Source organism: Equus asinus, chromosome 7 (genome assembly GCF_041296235.1).
Source record: "Equus asinus isolate D_3611 breed Donkey chromosome 7, EquAss-T2T_v2, whole genome shotgun sequence".
Classification (NCBI taxonomy): Eukaryota; Metazoa; Chordata; class Mammalia; order Perissodactyla; family Equidae; genus Equus; species Equus asinus.
This window is the reverse complement of record NC_091796.1, coordinates 68,925,666-68,944,947: the sequence shown is the minus strand read 5'-3', so window position 1 is coordinate 68,944,947 and position 19,282 is coordinate 68,925,666. Positions and strand designations below refer to the sequence as shown.

The window sequence follows — 19,282 nt, the reverse complement described above, 5'->3', positions numbered from 1 at the left end:
ACCAATGGACAGAACATCCAGACAGAAAATCAACAAGGAAATAATAGAATTAAATGAAAAATTAGACCAGATGGACTTAATAGATATATATAGAACACTTCATCCAAAAACAGCAGGTTACACATTCTTCTCAAGTGCACATGGAACATTCTCAAGGATTGACCATATTTTGGGAAACAAAGCAAACATCAATAAATACAAGAGAGTTGAAATAATATCAAGCATCTTTTCTGATCATAACGCTATTAAACTAGAAATCAACTACAAGAAAAAAGCAGAGAAAGGTGCAAAACTGTGGAGACTAAACAACACGCTTCTGAACAAACAATGGATCATTGAAGAAATTAAAGAAGAAATCAAATTTTATCTGGAGACTAATGAAAATGAGAACACGACATATCAAATCATTTGGGATACAGCAAAAGCAGTCCTAAGAGGGAAATTCATTGCAATACAGGCTCACCTCACTAAACAAGAAAAAGCTCACATAAGCAACCTCAAACGACACCTAACAGAACTAGAAAAAGAAGAACAAACAAAGCCCAGAGTCAGTGGAAGGAGGGAAATAATAAAAATAAGAGCAGAAATAAACGATATTGAAACAAAAAAGACAATAGAAAGGATAAATGAAACAAAGAGTTGGTTCTTCGAAAGAATTAACAAAATTGACAAATCTTTAGCCAGACTCACCAAAAAAAGAAGAGAGAAATCGCAAACAAATAAAATTAGGAATGAGAGAGGAGAAATCACAACAGATACCAATGAAATACAAGAGATCATAAGAGAATACTATGAAAAACTATATGCCAACAAATTGAACAACCTGGAAGAAATGGACAAATTCCTAGACTCCTACAATCTCCCCAAACTGAATCAGGAAGAAATGGAGAATCTGAATAGGCCAATCACAAGTAAGGAAATAGAAACGGTAATCAAAAACCTCCCCAAAAATAAGAGTCCAGGACCAGATGGCTTCTCTGGAGAATTCTAACAAACATTCAAAGAAGACTTAATACCTATTATTCTCAAACTGTTCCAGAAAATTGGGAAAGATGGAGCACTCCCTAACACATTCTATGAAGCCAACATCACTGATCCCCAAACCTGACAAGGACAACACAAAGAAGGAGAACTACAGGCCGATATCACTGATGAACGTAGATGCAAAAATCCTCAACAAAATTTTGGCAAACCGAATACAGCAATACATCAAAAAGATTATACACCATGATCAAGTGGGATTTATACCAGGGACACAGGGACGGTTCAACATCTGCAAGTCAATCAACGTGATACACTACATCAACAAAATGAAAAACAAAAACCACATGATCATCTCAATAGATGCAGAGAAAGCATTCGACAAGATCCAACACCCATTTATGATAAAAACCCTCAATAAAATGGGTATAGAAGGAAAGTACCTCAACATAATAAAGGCCATATATGACAGACCCACAGCCAACATCATACTCAATGGACAAAAACTGAAAGCCATCCCTCTGAGGACAGGAACAAGACAAGGGTGCCCACTTTCACCACTCCTATTCAACATAGTACTGGAGGTGCTGGCCAGAGCAATTCGGCAGGAAAAAGAAATAAAAGGAATCCAAATAGGTAACGAAGAAGTAAAACTCTCGCTGTTTGCAGACGACATGATCTTTGGGGTATAGAAAACCCCAAAGAATCCATAGAAAACTATTAGAAATAATCAACAACTACAGCAAAGTAGCAGGGTATAAAATTAACGTGCATAAATCAGTAGCATTTCTATACAGTAACAATGAACTAACAGAAAAAGAACTCAAGAACTCAATCCCATTCACAATCGCAACGAAAAGAATAAAATACCTTGGGATAAACTTAACCAAGGAAGTGAAGGATCTATACAATGAAAACTACAAGACTTTCTTGAAAGAAATTGATGATGACATAAAGAGATGGAAAGACATTCCATGCACATGGATTGGAAGAATAAACATAGTTAAAATGTCCATACTACCTAAAGCAATCTACAGATTCAATGCTATCCCAATCAGAATCCCAAGAACATTCTTCACAGAAATTGAACAAACAATCCTAAAATTCATATGGGGCAACAAAAGACCGCGAATTGCTAAAGCAATCCTGAGCAAGAAAAACAAAGCCGGTGGAATCACAATCCCCGATTTCAAAACATACTACAAAGCTACAGTGATCAAAACAGCATGGTACTGGTACAAAAACAGGTCCACAGATCAATGGAACAGAATTGAAAGCCCAGAGATAAAACCACATATCTATGGACAGCTAATCTTCGACAAAGGAGCAGAGGGCCTACAATGGAGAAAAGAAAGTCTCTTCAACAAATCGTGCTGGGAAAACTGGACAGCCACATGCAAAAGATTGAAAATTGACCATTCTTTTTCACCACACACCAAAATAAACTCAAAATGGATCAAAGACCTAAAGATTAGGCCTGAGACAATAAGTCTTTTGGAAGAGAATATAGGCAGTACACTCTTTGACATCAGTTTCAAAAGAATCTTTTCAGACACTATAACTCCTCAGTTGAGGGAAATAATAGAAAGAATAAACAAATGGGACTTCATCAGACTAAAGAGCTTCTTCAAGGCAAGGGAAAACAGGATTGAAACAAAAAAACAGCTCACTAATTGGGAAAAAATATTTACAAGCCACTTATCCGACAAAGGGTTAATCTCCATAATATACAAAGAACTCACACTGCTTAACAACAAAAAAACAAACAACCCGATCAAAAAATGGGCAGAGGACATGAACAGACATTTCTCAAAAGAAGATATGAATATGGCCAAGAGATACATGAAAAGATGTTCATCATCACTAATCATCAGGGAAATGCAAATCAAAACTACACTAAGATATCACCTTACACCCGTTAGATTGGCAAAAAAATCCAAAACCAAGAGCGACAAATGTTGAAGAGGTTGTGGAGAAAAAGGAACCCTCATACACTGTTGGTGGGAATGCAAACTGGTACAGCCACTATGGAAAACAGTATGGAGATTTCTCAAAAAGTTAAAAATAGAAATACCCTATGACCCAGCCATCCCATTACTGGGTATCTATCCTAAGAACCTGAAATCAGAAATCTCAAGAGTCTGTTGCACCCCTATGTTCATCGCAGCATTATTTACAATAGCCAAGACGTGGAACCAACCTACATGCCCAGAAACTGATGATTGGATAAAGAAGATGTGGTATATATACACAATGGAATACTACTCAGCCATAAAAAAAGACAAAATTGGCCCATTCACAGCAACGTGGATGGACCTCGAGGGTATTATGTTAAGCGAAATAAGCCAGTCAGAGAAAGACGAACTCTATATGACTCCACTCATAGGTGGAAGTTAGTATATTGATAAGGAGATCTGATCGGTGGTTACCAGGGAAAAGGGGGGGTGGGGGGAGGGCACAAAGGGGGAAGTGGTGTACCCACAACATGACTAACAAAAATGTACAACTGAAATCTCACAAGGTTGTAATCTATCATAACAGTAATTAAAAAAAAAAAAATTCAGGTGTCAAAACAGTATGTATAGTATGATCCTATTTTTTAAAGGCAAAAATACATACACATATAAATGTATTTATGCATCTATATATGTATTAAAAAAAAAGACTGGAAGGGTATATCCCAAACTATTAAGAGCGATATTACTTCTGGAGGGTGGGACTTATGGGGGAGATTTTACATTCTGAGGTTAAGGGCCACAAAGGTTAACTTGCAGAGTCCATATTCTTTCTACTATACCATGTTAAATCTTGAAAATTAAGTAAAAACACTTTAAACAGAAAAGTATTAGGAAATATCATAATCTAAGCATTACTTAGGAATTATCACAATCTAACTGGTGAAATCAATTGATACAAGTTAACTCACTCTTGGAAGCCACTTTTTGACCACAGTTAAATAAAATCTCTCCTTCAGAGATAGGTCTGTCCGAAGTTTCGGTTTCAGTGACAGTAACGCTCAAGGTGCTCTCCATGGTTGATGAGTCAGAACTGGGCATCTGTATGGGGGAAGGGGCCTTGGTGCCAGCAGGAAGCGGCGTAAAGGGAACTGGCTTGGGAGGTGCAGGCTGAGCAGTGACATCCACGCTCTCAGGTTCTTCATCTTTGGCCACAGACATTACACTAAGAAGAAAAAGACATATTTTGAACTTATTGGGTCACTGAAGGTTTACATTAATTTTGATATTAAAAAAGAGATTCAAAGGTATTGTTTCCTTTAGGCAAGTATCTCTATAATCTGCACTACTATAATTAATTAACAAGACTTATTTTTCCAAAATTGTTTTCATGCTTTAGTCACAGATCATCTTGTAAGTTCTACCATCCATAAATAAATCTACATGCGAATTTATGGTACTCTAAAAGTCAACTGATCATGGTAAATGAAGATTCACACTGCAGAGAAAGCATTTTCTATTTTATTACCAATATGACAGATATCTTTATTTTAATCTGTTTCCCAAAAAAATCTAAATAAATAAAAGAATAAAATAAAATCAATTTTGAAATAAAAGAATTGAAGGTATAAATAAATTTGATAAAAATTTTAAAAACTTAAAATTTATGAAATTTCTTTTCACTAATGTATAAAGTAGCTTGTGACTCATAAAGCTTCATTTATCATTTCTGATGTTTCCAATGGGTCACACAGTCAACCTAAGACGAACTGCACAGTTACTAAAAGTGAATATGTCACGGCTCACATAGCTCGTGGGTGGAGCTCTTCCCGAGGAGAGTTAGGATTCTCTTCTTCCAGTGGCAGGTCTCCATCACTCCATGGCTTGGGAGGCTCTGGGCTTGATATCTTCAATTTGTCCATGGAAATCTCTGACGAAGTTGGGGTAAGAGCTGCTGCAGGAGGAGGTGTAGCAGCAGGGGTGTTAACAAGTGTGACGGCAGGCACATCATTTCCTGAACATTTTTTTTTAAAAGAAAGAAAATGATAAAAGTCAGTGAACAACTCCATAGGCAGGCAAGATAATGCTGTTTGAGAAATCTTAACATTTTGACATACAAATAATGGCAACAGTAATTAATAATAATGATGGTGGCCACTAATGGGAAAATTCCCAAATTAATTAGTAAAGCTTAAAAAATAACCTTGAAAAGACTTATCACTTTTAGCACCACCATGAACTTAAAGTAGTCTCAGTATCTATTAGATAATATATTTTAAAAAGTGGCAACCAATTCCTTAGTTTCTATGCAAGAAAAATGATTTACTAAAACCTAGTAAGCAACAGGTATATGTATATTAATCTATAAAGCATCTTATAAAACAAACCATGAAGTTTTATTGAATAGTTGCTAAAATTAAAACTGAATTATAGAAATAAGGTTTCTACCTTTTTCAGCAAATATTTCTTTGACAGGAAAAGCTACATCATGATCTGAATCACAGGGAGAAGAATCTGGAGTTTTTACCAACACACACTCCTTAGGAGGTGAGCAAGGGGAGCGAGGAGGAGTTGGCTGTGGGGTGGCCACTGGGGTACATACTCTGGCCTAAAATAAATAAAACGAGATAAATGGTGCTTATAATCACCCAAATAAAGGGAATTTGAAACAATAAAATGAGTTCACTGAGAGGTTACAGAGAATTTAAACATATAGGGGGACAAAATGGAGCCCTAAATAAATATCCTGGCTTTTGAACCTCTAGCTATTAGTCTGAAGACTAGCCCGCAGAAGGCCTCAGGTAACTGAAATAGCTCTGTCTCTGAAGTGAGCCCCAAAGAAATCTAAGGTTCCCTCTTCTAACACAGAGGAAGATTAAACAGACCCAAACATAAGCCAGGTGGGCCATGGAGCAGAAAGGAAGCATTTTAAACAAGTGACAAGATATCAAAAATCAGACTTTTAGCACAAAAGAACAGAGCTTGTAAAAAGCAATGAAGGTATAAGAAAAAGCACGGGGGACGAAATAAAGATAATAGAGAGATGGAAAGGACTAGGTAAGAAAAAAGTAAACACTTTCAAATCAGTTTGTTAAATAGGTAATCACTCAAATGATTCAAAATCGAAAAGATAAAAAAGGATGAGAGTGAAAATTCCATCTCCTTTCCTATCCGTGACCATCTACCTGGCTCCCTTCCCCCGAGTTATCAAATATAACCTTGACCTAAGTCATCTTACACGTCTCCAGATTCTCTGTGGAGTAGATTCCCAGAAGCGGGACTGCTTGGTTAAAAGACTAATTGCATTTTTAATTTGAGTACATATTGCCCAATTTCCCTCTAGAGGGTTGTGCTATTTGACACTAACACTGGAAAGCACGAGAATTCCCATTTCCCCAAGATTTGCTGAACAATAGCATTATCAAACTTGCAGTTTTACAAATCTGATCAGTAAAAATGGGATTTCAGTGATTTTTTTTCTTATTATCAGTCAGATTGACCATCTTTTTGTATGTACATGGGCCATTTGTATTTCTTTTGTGTGTGACCGGTCTCGACACATTTTTACCTTATTTTTCAGATGCATTATTTGTCTTTTTCTGCTCATTCTAAAATGTCTTTACATAGTAGGTTGACTAGCCTTTATCCTGTATTATGAGTCACAAATTGATATGCAATTTAAAAACCATAAAGCACATTAGAAATTCTATAGCATCATTTAATAATTAGCATATTCTTAGCCTTGATTTTTAAACAAAAGAAATACACTATATTTTTTTTCTTCTTCTTCTTCTTTTGTGAGGAAGATTGTTGCTGAGCTAACATCTCTGCCAGTCTTCCTCTTCTTTATGTGGGATGCTGCTACAGCATGGCTTGACGAGCCGTGCTAGGTCTGCGCCTGGGATCCAATCCTGTAAACCCCGGGCCACCAAAGTGGAGCACGTGAACTTAACTGCTACACCACCGGGCTGGCCCCATATTTTTTTTTCCTTCTTGACTGCATAAACCTATAGCATAAGAGCATTGTTTTCAAATATAATGCTACTGACTCATCACCATGACGGGATTTGATGCTATTCCACTAGTAATGGTAATGGATAATGAAGATAAGTGAGTATTTACCAAGCTCCAGGCACTAACTTAAGCTCTTTTCATTTATCATCTCACTGAATCTTCCACAAAATCTTAAATGATGGCTAAGATACAGAATCATAAAGATGTCAGTTCTCCCCAAATTAAACCAATTAAAATAGAATTAATTCCCATAAAAATCCCAATAAAATCTTTTACAGAACGTGAAAATTAATTTTAAAATATATTTGGAAGATCAAAAGACCAAGAGAAGCCATGACAATTCTGAAGCTAAGGAACAATATGGCGAGGGGGAGAGGCGCTTGCCTCCCTAGATACTCAGTAAGCAGATTTTGGTAAAGCTATGGTTGTTTAAACTCTAAGTATTTTATCTCTATTATACAAATAAGACTAAAGTAACAGAACTGAGGGTGCAAATTCAAATCTTCCCAACTCCAGAGTCCATGTTCCAAAGTCCAATTCCATATACTGCCCATTTATACTTATTTTCCTACGTTTCCTCATTGAGTTACCCTCATGAAAGTATATCCAGTAGATGGTCAGAAACAAACCAAAGTTAATTAACACAGAGAAAACCACAACCCTGACACCTGCACGATATGTGTTACCACTGAGCTAATACAGCACAGACCAAAACCATGGACCAACTCGGGCACACCAATCACATCACACCAATCTCCATAAAATTCAGATATCTACCTTTATGTTTATACTTCAGATGAGGCAATTTAAATGTTTCACCTATATAACATGATGTCTCTGTGATGAATCAGAAGTGACCACGAAGGTTTAAACAGCTGGTAATATAGACTATATTTTGGTTTTATATAATTTCATGTTGCTATAATAGAGTAGAAACTCTATTAACATAATAAGGCTCATTAAACAAACAATAACAAAAGTGCCTAAAATACACTTTCTTTTCTTTTTCACCTTATTTATTTACTTATTTTTTGGTGAGGAAGATTGTCCCTGAGCTAACATCTGTGCCAATCTTCTTCTATTTTGTATGTGGGATGCTGCCACAGCATGGCTTGATGAGCAGCGTATATGTTCACGCCCAAGATTTGAACCCACGAACCCCAGCCTGCCAAAGTGGAGCATGCAAACTGGCTGCTCCACCACGAGGCTAGCCCCTAAACTTTCTTTTAAAGGTTAAAAATATCAGTTTACATAATAACCAAAAGCAATGTGTGGCTGTTGGCTATATCTTAAATTAAAAAAAAAAGCTATAAAGGATATTTTGGGAACAATTAGGGAAATTGGAATATGGACCCTATATTGCATAGTATTAACATATCAATGTTAAATTTGGGGGGTATGATAATGGTATTTTGGTTATGTAAGAGAGAATCTTGTTCTTAGGAGATATGGCTAATGGTTTCAGAAGTAAAGTGTCATGATATCTGCAAATTTCAAATGATATTTAAAGAACACATAATATATAACATATAAAGACAGATAAAGAAAATGTCAAAATGTTATCAATTGGTAAATACAGGTAAAAGGTATAAAAATGTTCATTGTATCATACTTTCAGATTTTCTATAGACTTAAAAGTTTTAAAATAAAATGCTGGGGAAAATGTTACTGGAATCATAGCAATAAGGAATCAATCTCCACCACAAACTCTGATCTTAACAAAGCCAATTTAAAATGTGTACATTTTACTGTTCTTTAATAAACGTATCAAAAATTCCCCAGGACTCCAAGTCCTGAAGGTGCATCATGCCTACCGGCAAGTATGTTCTGCTTGCTGAAGCATCTCCAGAAACACTTGTAGCAACAGGACCTTGCTTCTTTGCTTCTCTGTCACCCAGCATGACAGCAATGGTCTCAGCAAGAGCTTCATTCACAAAATGGCTAATCATGTCGGAATTCACAGGGACCCCGGCGTCCACAAAAAGCTGGAGGGCACCACTGCTTGTTCCTTCCACTAAAAAAATGAAAGAATTTCAGAATAACTGTGCAAGAATCATGCTTGCCATCCAAACCTTAATTTTCAAAATTTCAGAGATGCAAACATATGTGTATGAGGGGGTGGGAGGAGGAACAGAAACAAAAATACAAAATCTACTTATTATGAAAGAGCATAAGATGATAACTTACATAATGAACAGCCTCTTATAAGCAAACCAAAAAGGGGAGGAAAGCACCCTGATGAAAATTTACTTAAATGGCCTCTTCCCTACCACTACAGAATTTAGTGATAAAAAGGATTTGCATCCACAATAAATGCTCTCATCTGAAAACAAGCCACATTTCCAAGAGGAGGCAACAGAAAACCCTGTGATAGATCTTGGCCAAAATACAAGGACACAATGACTGTGGGGGAATTTTAGAGAAATGGTAGCTGCTTCATAAATATGAAGACAAACCTTTCTTCCTTCTAGTCCCAGATACATCAATTATTAACATTACAGGCTAATCCTCCTCAAACTCTTCTAGTAGTTTAGGTATTTGATATCAGAAACCTTACAGGTATATTAATTTTCCAAGTGGGTTGTACTTTTCACTTGTATGAATGTACATAAAATTCAGTAAAACTTCCTTAACAGACTTTATTAGACTTGATGCAGCTATATTTCTAAAACTCTGTTGGGAAAACATGTAAACAATGATCTATATAACTGATAGAGATGGAACCTCTCCAAAGAATATTCCTTAAATAGCACTACTATGGCAGAAAGATCTGGAATTACCTAAAAAGTGGGTGCAGGTGTCTTGGGATCACTTGTTGAGGGTTAAGTAATAGCAATTTACTCTGGAGTTACCATAGGAAAGACTATCACAATACCAAATTTATATTCGACAGTCTATGTTAATACTTCTCCTTTTTAGTTCACATAATTTCACTGTGTTGGCATGACCAAAAATCAAAACATCTTTATTACAAAGCCCCAAAGCCCTACCCAGACATAGGCAAAACAAAAGCAAACACACATGCTTTTAAAGAAAAGAGAACAGAATCTAAACACCCAATTTGGAAATTTTAAGATTTTCATCCAGGAAAATGACAATTTCCTCCTAACTGTTGGTCATTTTTTTCCTTCCTTCAAAAACTGAGATGATGCAAGAAAACTCGGGATAGCAGCAGTGGAGGAGGCATTTGAGTTACACTAAATAGGAAGAATTTACCAAACGCAACAAGAAATTTTCCGGTGCTAGGATGTAGGATGTAGCCAGGTGGGGACTAAGATCCAAAAAAGGAAAACAGAACAAACAATAACTCCCAAGGCTTTGGAGATTGGGCACTTGGAAAATTGTGATATCATTAACAGAAATAGAAACAAAGAAAGAACGAGTTTGGTTAGAAAAATGAGATACATTTTGGACATGCCAAGTTTGGGGTGCCACTGGAGTATCAAGTAGAATATTTATCAACATGCAGAACTGCCAGTTCACAGCCTGGATGTGCCACTGAGGGGCCATCAACTGACAGAGGATAACTAATTGCAAGAGGAGCCTGAAAAAACACAAAAAGGAAGAGCGCAGAGCACAGAAACTTGGGCGAAATTTTTATTCAAGTAGCAGAAAAAAAGACAAGGAAATGATGTCTTAAATTTAAAAGATAGGAGGGAGAACAACAGAATGAATTCTAAGAAACCAAATCCAGTGGACATTGTGGGAAGTAGAGGTGGTCAACAGTGCCCATGCTAGAGTCTTCCAGGAGGATGATGATTTGAAAAAAGGTTGTCTGTGACAACCAAATGACGTGAGAGAGGAGTTTCACTAGCAGGAGGGCAGAAAGCCAGCCCCTAAGGACTAAGGAGAAAGTGGGCTGAGAAGGTAAAAGCAGTAAATATAGACTCTGAAGTCTTGGATTTGGGCAGTAAGGGACAGCCTAGGAAGGAAGAAGAGTAAGTTATTCTGGACCGGAGAGAAGTGAAAAAAATAATGATACACAGGAATGTAAAAAAGAAAAAACAAAAGAACAAAGTTGGAGAACTTGCAAATCCAATTAAGACTTATTTTTAAATCACAGTAATCAAGAAGTGTGGTATTGATGTAAAGACAGACTTACAGATCAGTGGGACAAGACAGAAAGTCCAGAAACAGATTCACACATAGTTAGCTAACTGATTTTCAACAAAGGCATCAAGCAATTCAGTGGGGGAAAGCATGATCTTTTCAACAAATAATGCTAGAACAACTGGATGTCTGTACACCAAAAGAAAAAAACATCTTGATTCCTATTTCACAACATATATAAAAATTAACTCAAAATGTACCCTTGACCTAAATGTGTAGTCTAAAACCACACATCTTCCGGAAGAAAATATACGAGAAAATCTAAATGATCTTAAGTTAGTCAAAGAGTTTTTAAATAATGCACCAAAAACTCCACAAACTATAAAAGAAAAATTGATAAATTAACCTTTATCAAAATCAATCTTTTGGTCTTCCAAAGATAATGTTGAAAAAACAAAAAGGTAAGATACAAACTAGAACATATTTGCAAACATATGTCCAATAAAGGACTTGTATCCAGGATAAGTAATGAACTTTTACAACTTAATAATAGGAAGACACAAACTCCAATTTAAAAATGAGCAAGAGATTTAAAAAGATACTTTACCAAAGTAAATATACAGGTGGGAAATAAACACACTAAAAATTGTACAACAGGGGCCGGCCCGGTATCATAGTGGTTGTTTACTCATTCTGCTTTGTTGGCCCAGGGGTCATGGATTTGGATCCCAGGTGTGGTGTGGACCAACACATCGCTCATCAAGACATGCTGTGGCGGTGTCCCACATATAAAGTGGAGGAACATGGGTACAGATGATAGCTCAGGGCTAATCTACCTCACACGCACACACAAAAAAACTGTACAATATCATTAGTCATTGGGGAAATGCAAATAAAAAACATAATGAGATATCTCTATATGCTTACAGAATGACTATAATTAAAAACACTGACAACGCCAACTGTAGGCGAGCATGTGAAGCACCTGGAACTCTCATATACTGCTGTGTAGGACGCAAAACAGAACCACCACTTTGGAAACATTTAGCAGTTTCTTATAAAGTTAAACAACTACTTACCATACGACCAAGAGAAATCAAAAGCTATGTCTAAAAGATTTGTTTGTAAATATTCATATCACAGCTTTATATATAATAGCCAAAAACTAAAAGACTACAAATGTCCATCAACTGGTAAATGGATTAACAAATTATGGTATATCCATAGAGGGTAATATGACTACATGCACAAAACATAATTGTCAAAGCATTATGCTAAATAAAAGAAGATAGACACAAGGGACTATGTACTGCATGATTACATATATATGAAATTCTAGAAAAGGCAAAAATACAGTGATAGAAAGCAGATCAGTGGTGGTTTGGGCTCAGCAGGCATGGGAGGGGGTTAGGAATTAGCTGCACAGTGGCATGAGGAAACTTTTTGGAATGATGGAAGTGTTTTTCTATATCATGATTGTGTGGCTAATATATAGCTGTGTTAATTTATCAAAACTCATCAAATTATACACTTAGAATTGGTGAATTTTATGGCAAGTAAATTATACCTCCAAAAAGTTGATGGAGAAGGAGGAGGAAGAGGGGAGGTTGGAGAGGAAGAAAAGGAGAAAGAAGGACGGGGATAAATAGAAAGAAGAGGAAGAGGAAGGAGAAGGAAGAGGAGAATGATGTGGGTTCTATAAAGAAACAGGCTCATTTATCCATTCAGTGAATATCTAAATTCTTATCAGGTGTCAGTTAAGGGCTAGGCACTAAAGGAGAAACATCCTGAATCCTGAGTAATTAACAGTCTAGTGAGAGAGACAGATATGTAAACCAATCATAAATAGAATCTGATAGTGACTAGAACAAGATACATATAAAGTGCTATGGGAAACAGCAGAGAGATGTGGGGTGGGGGGATGGAGAACGGTATAGCAACGTGAATGTTCAGTACCAAGTACGGGGGTGAGAGAGAACTGATGTCCACCACAGAGAGGAGCTGCGAAGTGATCCTGGAAGTAAGAGCTTATCTTTCGTCAGCCGAGGACTACTTGACCTCTAGAATATATAAATCCACAACGACCTGAAGGTTTTGTCCTTTAACAACAAAAAAAGTTAAAAAATTCCATTTCACTTACCAATATCAGAAGTCAATGGTTCACTTGCCTCACTGACTGAAACACTGACATTAGCTATGGCCTGTTGTTGGATTGGAAAGAGCCCAGAGATAATTCTTGACATTATTTCTTGTTCCACCCTGGGAGATAAAAGTGAAGGATTCCTAAATTTGACTGAATTGTTTAAAGTGTTAGAAATACCACTCTTAAAAATAACCTTTACCTATGGACACAAACATTTACACGTGAAAGCAGTCATTGTGAAAGTTGAATCGGAAAGAAGAAAAAATTCAAATGTATCTCCTAGCAAAATAAACCACATGAAACAGAATCTCCATGTGGCAGATAGTTCATTAAATCAAATTAAAACCTTTCAGATTAGTCTAATGAAAAGTTTAACACATCTCCTAAATTCATGGTAAGGTTCAGATCAATGATTATCTGGCAAATCATATACCTAAAATGCTGGGCTCCCTACTCTGAAAGCACACACAAAAAACCACACAAGATCAGAGCTAGAGAGGAAGTCCAGTTGTGCTCTCCTAGAGGAAACAAATATATAGACTGCAATACAGGTAGTTTTCCTTCTAAAAAGGAAAGAAAATTTATTGCCAAGGTCATTTTTAGGAAGGGGAAGGGAAACAAGAGGAGGAAAGGAATGGAGAAAAAGAGAGGAAAGAACATCAACAACAGGAGATGTTCGTTGTAGAAAATCAGAAAATATATAAAAGTTAAAAAAAAAAACAGATAAGGCTCACTCAGGAGCCCAGATTCAGGGATCAACACAGTTAACCATTTGGTATATATTTTTCAAATTTTTCTTCTATGCATTTTTTTTTTTTTTGAGGAAGATTAGCCCTGAGCTAACATCTGCTGCCGATCCTCCTCTTTTTCTGAGGAAGACTGGCCCTGAGCGAACATCCGTGCCCATCTTCCTCTACTTTATATGTGGGACGCCTGCCACAGCATGGCTTGCCAAGTGGTCCCATGTCCACACCTGGGATCCGAACTGTCGAAACTCAGCCCGCCAAAGTGGAACGTGCAAACTTAACCGCTGCACCACCGGGCCGGCCCCTATGCACATTTATTTTTGAGTGAGGTCTTGTAAACTGCAGTTACATCATTAATACCCTGCTTCATTTATGCCTCAGTGTATTACTACGATCTTTTAACATCATCAAATATTCTTTTAAACCTAATCTTAATAACTATTAATATTCAGGTGTTTAGTTTATTCCATAACTTCCTTAAGGTTTCTCACAGGTAAAAATAGGGATAAAGACATAGTTTGTAAGTATATATAAATAACACAGAGAACAGTGCCTTGTTTGTACTAAGTACTATAGGTGCTAAGTATTCTATGGTCTAGTAGCAGAACCATATTATTTCCTTAGGGTAAATTTCTGGAGGCGAATCACTGGATTATGGAACGTGCACCTTTTTAAGGCTTTTGTTACTTAACCATAGCCTCCTTTGCCACAATAGACAGCCTAAATACAAACATTCAAGGACAGAAACAGTACCTCCAACAATTAGTTACGCCCTCAGCATCATCTCAAATAGTTTCCAGTGAATACAGTAAAGGAAAAGTTTCATGAACAAAAGGAGACAAGGACGATTTTCAACCAAAACTGAATACTTTTCATTTGTAGTTGCTACTATGATTCTATTCACTCCAACACCAGTGTATACTCACCACTGAATTAAGCTGTTTTCCAATGTTTCTTTTCTCTGAATTACTTTATCCAGAATATCAGCAGTGGGCTGAAAAGTAGAAGCAACTGGTGGAAATGGAGGACCATTATATTTTGTAGAAACAACTTTAACACTTCTGTTAAACTCCAGAATTGGTTCAGAGTATTCTGGAATTTCATCACGTTTTTCCTCTTCCTGGTAATAGTAAAAACAAAACTATTATATTCGTGTATCTCTTCAATATTTACTGAGTGACAAGTATAGGCTGCAGAGTTGGTAGGCAAATTAACCAACACTTCTAAATTAATCAACAGCATTTCTAAATAGGTGGTATCACATTATTCATAATATACACATTTGTCATACAGATCACGTTGAAGAAACCTTAATTACACAATTATTTTATCTTTTTAAAACCCAATATTCATTTTAAACAATCATAAAACAAACCAGAAAACTTTGATTCCTGCATAAAACATTAACATTTCCCTTTAGAAATTTATCTTAATTTATTATCATAATAAAACTGCTTCCAAATATCACTCCTTCCTCTTGCAGAACCTATAATTTACATTTATGTAAACATGCAGTCTGGTCATCTTATACATTATTTGTACCATCACATCACAATGAAAGGAGTTATTTCTGGAATTTCTAAACTTTTTATTATGAAAAATATCATACATATTTAAAAGTAAACAAAACAGTGCTCATGCACCACATCTGTTATCTATAAACAACATGTATCTATTCCAAGCTTTAACAATGACCAACTCACAGGTAACATTGTGACATTATACTCGCCCCATCCACTTTCCCCTTCACGTCTCATTTTGAAGTAAATCATAGATATATCATTTTACCTGTAAATAATCCAATGTGTATCTCCTCCTAAATTAGGACTCTTTAAAAATAATATTCTCCTACTGAAAAATGAAGTCCACAGCTAATAAGTGGCAAAGCCAGGGTAGGAGCACTTGTCTTTGAACTCTAAATCCTCTGCTAGCTCTAAAACTGCTTCTTTCACTTGTACATTGAACAAAGAGTTGTCGAATATCTTTGCTAGGTATTAGGAATATGAAGATAAATAAGATTCTTGCCTTTAAAACACTCATGTGGAGTTCACATGAGAAGATATAACCAATGAGCAAATAACTTTCATGTACTGCATATCTCTTAATATTCTAAAATTGGGTTCATCTTATGATTAACAAAACTGGACTTAGTTCTGAAAGTCTAAGAAATAAGAACAAACGTCTTCTTTAAAGTCTACCTACACATTACTAAAGTAGTCTCCATGTTCTTTTCTCCCATCCTTTATATTTCATTTCCTATCTTTTCCCTTCCTTCTATTTTATCATTTCTATAATTCTTTCTGCTATATAGGCTCTTCCCTTGGATTTTAGACCCCTCACAACTTTATACCTCAATACAAACTAACTGGTGACCTTACCAATAATCCAGAACTCAAACAGACAAATGTAATAGAATGAAGAAAAAAGAGAGTGGAAAGAAGGAAGCCAAAGGAAATGGACAAGAAGTAGGAAGCATGAGAGATGAGAGGCAGGTGGGAAACAGCTGACAATCATTAAGTTTCATGGAGGCAGCTAGGTGACATAGATGAAGATAATACTGTATGATAGACTAACAACTTTATAATTTTAAAATAAAAATATATTTAACTCAAAAGTAAAAGGAAGTTTCTCAAAGCACTGTAACATAATACTGATGGTCAAAAGTTACTCTGCCATCAGGAACAAGGCAAGGATGTCTTCTCTCACCACTCCTTTTCAATATTGTACTGGAAGTCCTTGTTAATGCAATTAGACAAGAAAAGGAAATAAGAGGCATACAGATTGGAAGGAAGAAATAAAACTGTCTTTGTTTGCAGATGACATGATTGTCCATGTAGAAAATCTGAAAGAACTGACAAAAAAACTCCTGAAACTAATTACTGATTATAGCAAGGTTGCAAGATACAAGGTTAATATACAAAAGTCAATCACTTTCCTAAACACCAATAATGAACAAGCGGAATTTGAAATTAAAAACATAACACCATTTACATTAGCACCCCCCAAAATGAAATACTTAGGTAAAAATCTAACAAAACATGTACAAGAACTACATGATGAAAACTATAAAATTCTGATGAACGAAATCAAAGAACTAAATAAATGAAGATATGTTCACGTATAGGAAGACTCAATTTGTCAAGGTGTCACTTGTTCCCAACTTGATCTATAGATTCAATGAAATCCCAATAAATTATTTTGTAGACAACAAAAAACTTAACTCTAAAATTTATATGGAGAGGCAAAAGACCCAGAACAGCCAATACAATATTGAAGAGAAGAATAAAGTGGGAGAATTGACACTAGCCAACTTCAAGACTTATTGTAAAGCAACACCAATCAAGACAATGTGGTATTGATGAAAGAAGAGACAAACTGATGAATGACACAGAGGAGAGACTTCAGAGACAAACCCACATAAAGAGAGTCAAATGATCTTTGACAAAGGAGCAAAGGCAATACAATGGAGCAAAAAGAGTCTTTTCAACAAATGGTGCTGGAATAACTGGACATCCACAGGCAAAAAAATGAGTTTAGACACAGACCTTACATCCTTCACAAAAATTAACTCAAAATGGATCAGAGATCTAAATGTAAAACACAAAACTATACAACTCCTGGAAGATAACATAAGAGAAAACCTAGATGACTGTGGGTATGGCAACACTCTTTAGATACAACATCAAAGGCATGATCCATGAAAGAAATAATGAATAAGATGCACTTGATTCAAATTAAAAATTTCTGCTCTGTGAAAGACAACGTCAAGAGAATTAGAAGACAAGCCATAGACTGGGAGAAGATATTTGCAAAAGACACATCTGTTAAAGAACTGTTATCCAAAATATACAAAGAACTCTTAAAACTCAATAATAAGAAAACAATCCAATTAACCAAACAGGCCAACACCACAACAGACACCTCACCAAAGAAAATATACAGATAGCAAATAAGCACATGAAAAGATGCTCAACATCCTATGTCATCAGGCTGATGCAAATTAAAACAACAATGAGATACCACCACACACCCATGAGAACTGCCAAAATCCAGAACACTGACAACACCAATTGCTGACAAGGATGTGGAGCAACAGGAACTCTCATTCATTGCTGGTGGGAATGCAAAATGTTACAGCCACTTTGGAAGATGGGTTAGCAGTTTTTTACAAATCTAAACATACCTTTACCATATGATCCAGCAGTCATGCTCCTTGATATTTACCCAAAGGAGCTGAAAATTTACGTCCACATAAAGATCTGCACAGATGTTCCTAGCAACTTTATTCATAATTGCCAAAACTTGCAAACAACTAAGATGTCCTTCAGTAGGTGAATGGGTAAATAAACCAGACTACATCCAGACAATGGAATATTATTCAATGCTAAAAAGAAATGAGCTATCAAGTCATGAAACTATACAGAGGAGGCTTAAATGCATATTGCTAATTGAAAGCAGTCAATCTGAAAAGGCTACATACCTTACAATTCCAAGTATATGACATTCTGGAAAAGGCAAAACTACGGAGACAGTAAAAAGATCAGTGGTTGCCAGGGTTTGGTGTGAGTTGGGGAGGAAGGAATAGGCAAAACACAGAGGATTTTAGGGCAGTGAAAATACTCTGTACGTTACTATGATGATGGATACATTTGTCCAAAGCCACAGAATGTACAACATCCTGAGGTAAACTATGGACTTTGGGTGCTCATGACTTGTCAGCGCAGGTTCATCAATTATAACAAATGTACCTGATAATGGGAGAGGCTGTGCATGTGTGGGGGCAGGGGGCCTATGGGAAATCTCTGTACCTGTCTCTCAATTTTGCTGTGAACCTAAAAATGTTCTAAAAAAATAATAAAGTCTTAAAAATAAAAGAGAATCACATGGAAAAATACTAGTAGAAAAATAATTCCTCGTGGTTTCTAAGCTTCGTTACCTGTATGACATCAATGACTTCATCAAAGTTAGTTCCTGGAAACTTCACCTCTTCTTCATCTACCGCTGTAAATTCTGGAGTCTAAGAAAGCATTTTCAGAAAGTTTTTGTTGTGCTTAATGTCTTTTTAATTTCTACATAATTTATCATATTTCCACCCATAGCATAAGCTTATAACTACATGGTCCAACTTTTTTAATATCCTGTTCAGAATTGATTTCATTATTAAAGGAAATCCAAGATAGTATACCAGCCATGAGGTTTCCATTTCACTAGCTATAAAAAATTAAATTTAAGTTTTTCTGTCAATGACTCCATCAACAATGCAACTTAAGCCAACTGATCAAGTTGATATGATTGTGATTTCTCTCCCAGAGTTAAGATAAAGTGTTTGTATGTGTAAGATATACAAATATACACATACACCAACTCACAAAAAGACAGATACACAATCAAAT

General features: G+C 36.0%; 1 protein-coding gene across 10 annotated transcripts in view; it reads right to left on the bottom strand.

Annotated features, from left to right (window-relative positions):
• KIAA0586 (KIAA0586 ortholog) overlaps window positions 1-19,282 on the bottom strand; it is a 117,360-nt gene that overhangs the window by 62,918 nt on the left and 35,160 nt on the right. For all 10 annotated transcript variants that reach the window (XM_070513689.1, XM_014864293.3, XM_014864292.3 and 7 more), the window contains 7 exons: window positions 18,826-18,906; window positions 14,816-15,009; window positions 13,141-13,259; window positions 8,765-8,964; window positions 5,385-5,544; window positions 4,743-4,950; window positions 3,908-4,161 (listed from right to left, as the gene is read on the bottom strand). In XM_070513689.1, the coding sequence (XP_070369790.1) occupies window positions 3,908-4,161; window positions 4,743-4,950; window positions 5,385-5,544; window positions 8,765-8,964; window positions 13,141-13,259; window positions 14,816-15,009; window positions 18,826-18,906 (1,216 nt within the window). The remainder of the gene's footprint in view (window positions 1-3,907; window positions 4,162-4,742; window positions 4,951-5,384; window positions 5,545-8,764; window positions 8,965-13,140; window positions 13,260-14,815; window positions 15,010-18,825; window positions 18,907-19,282) is intronic.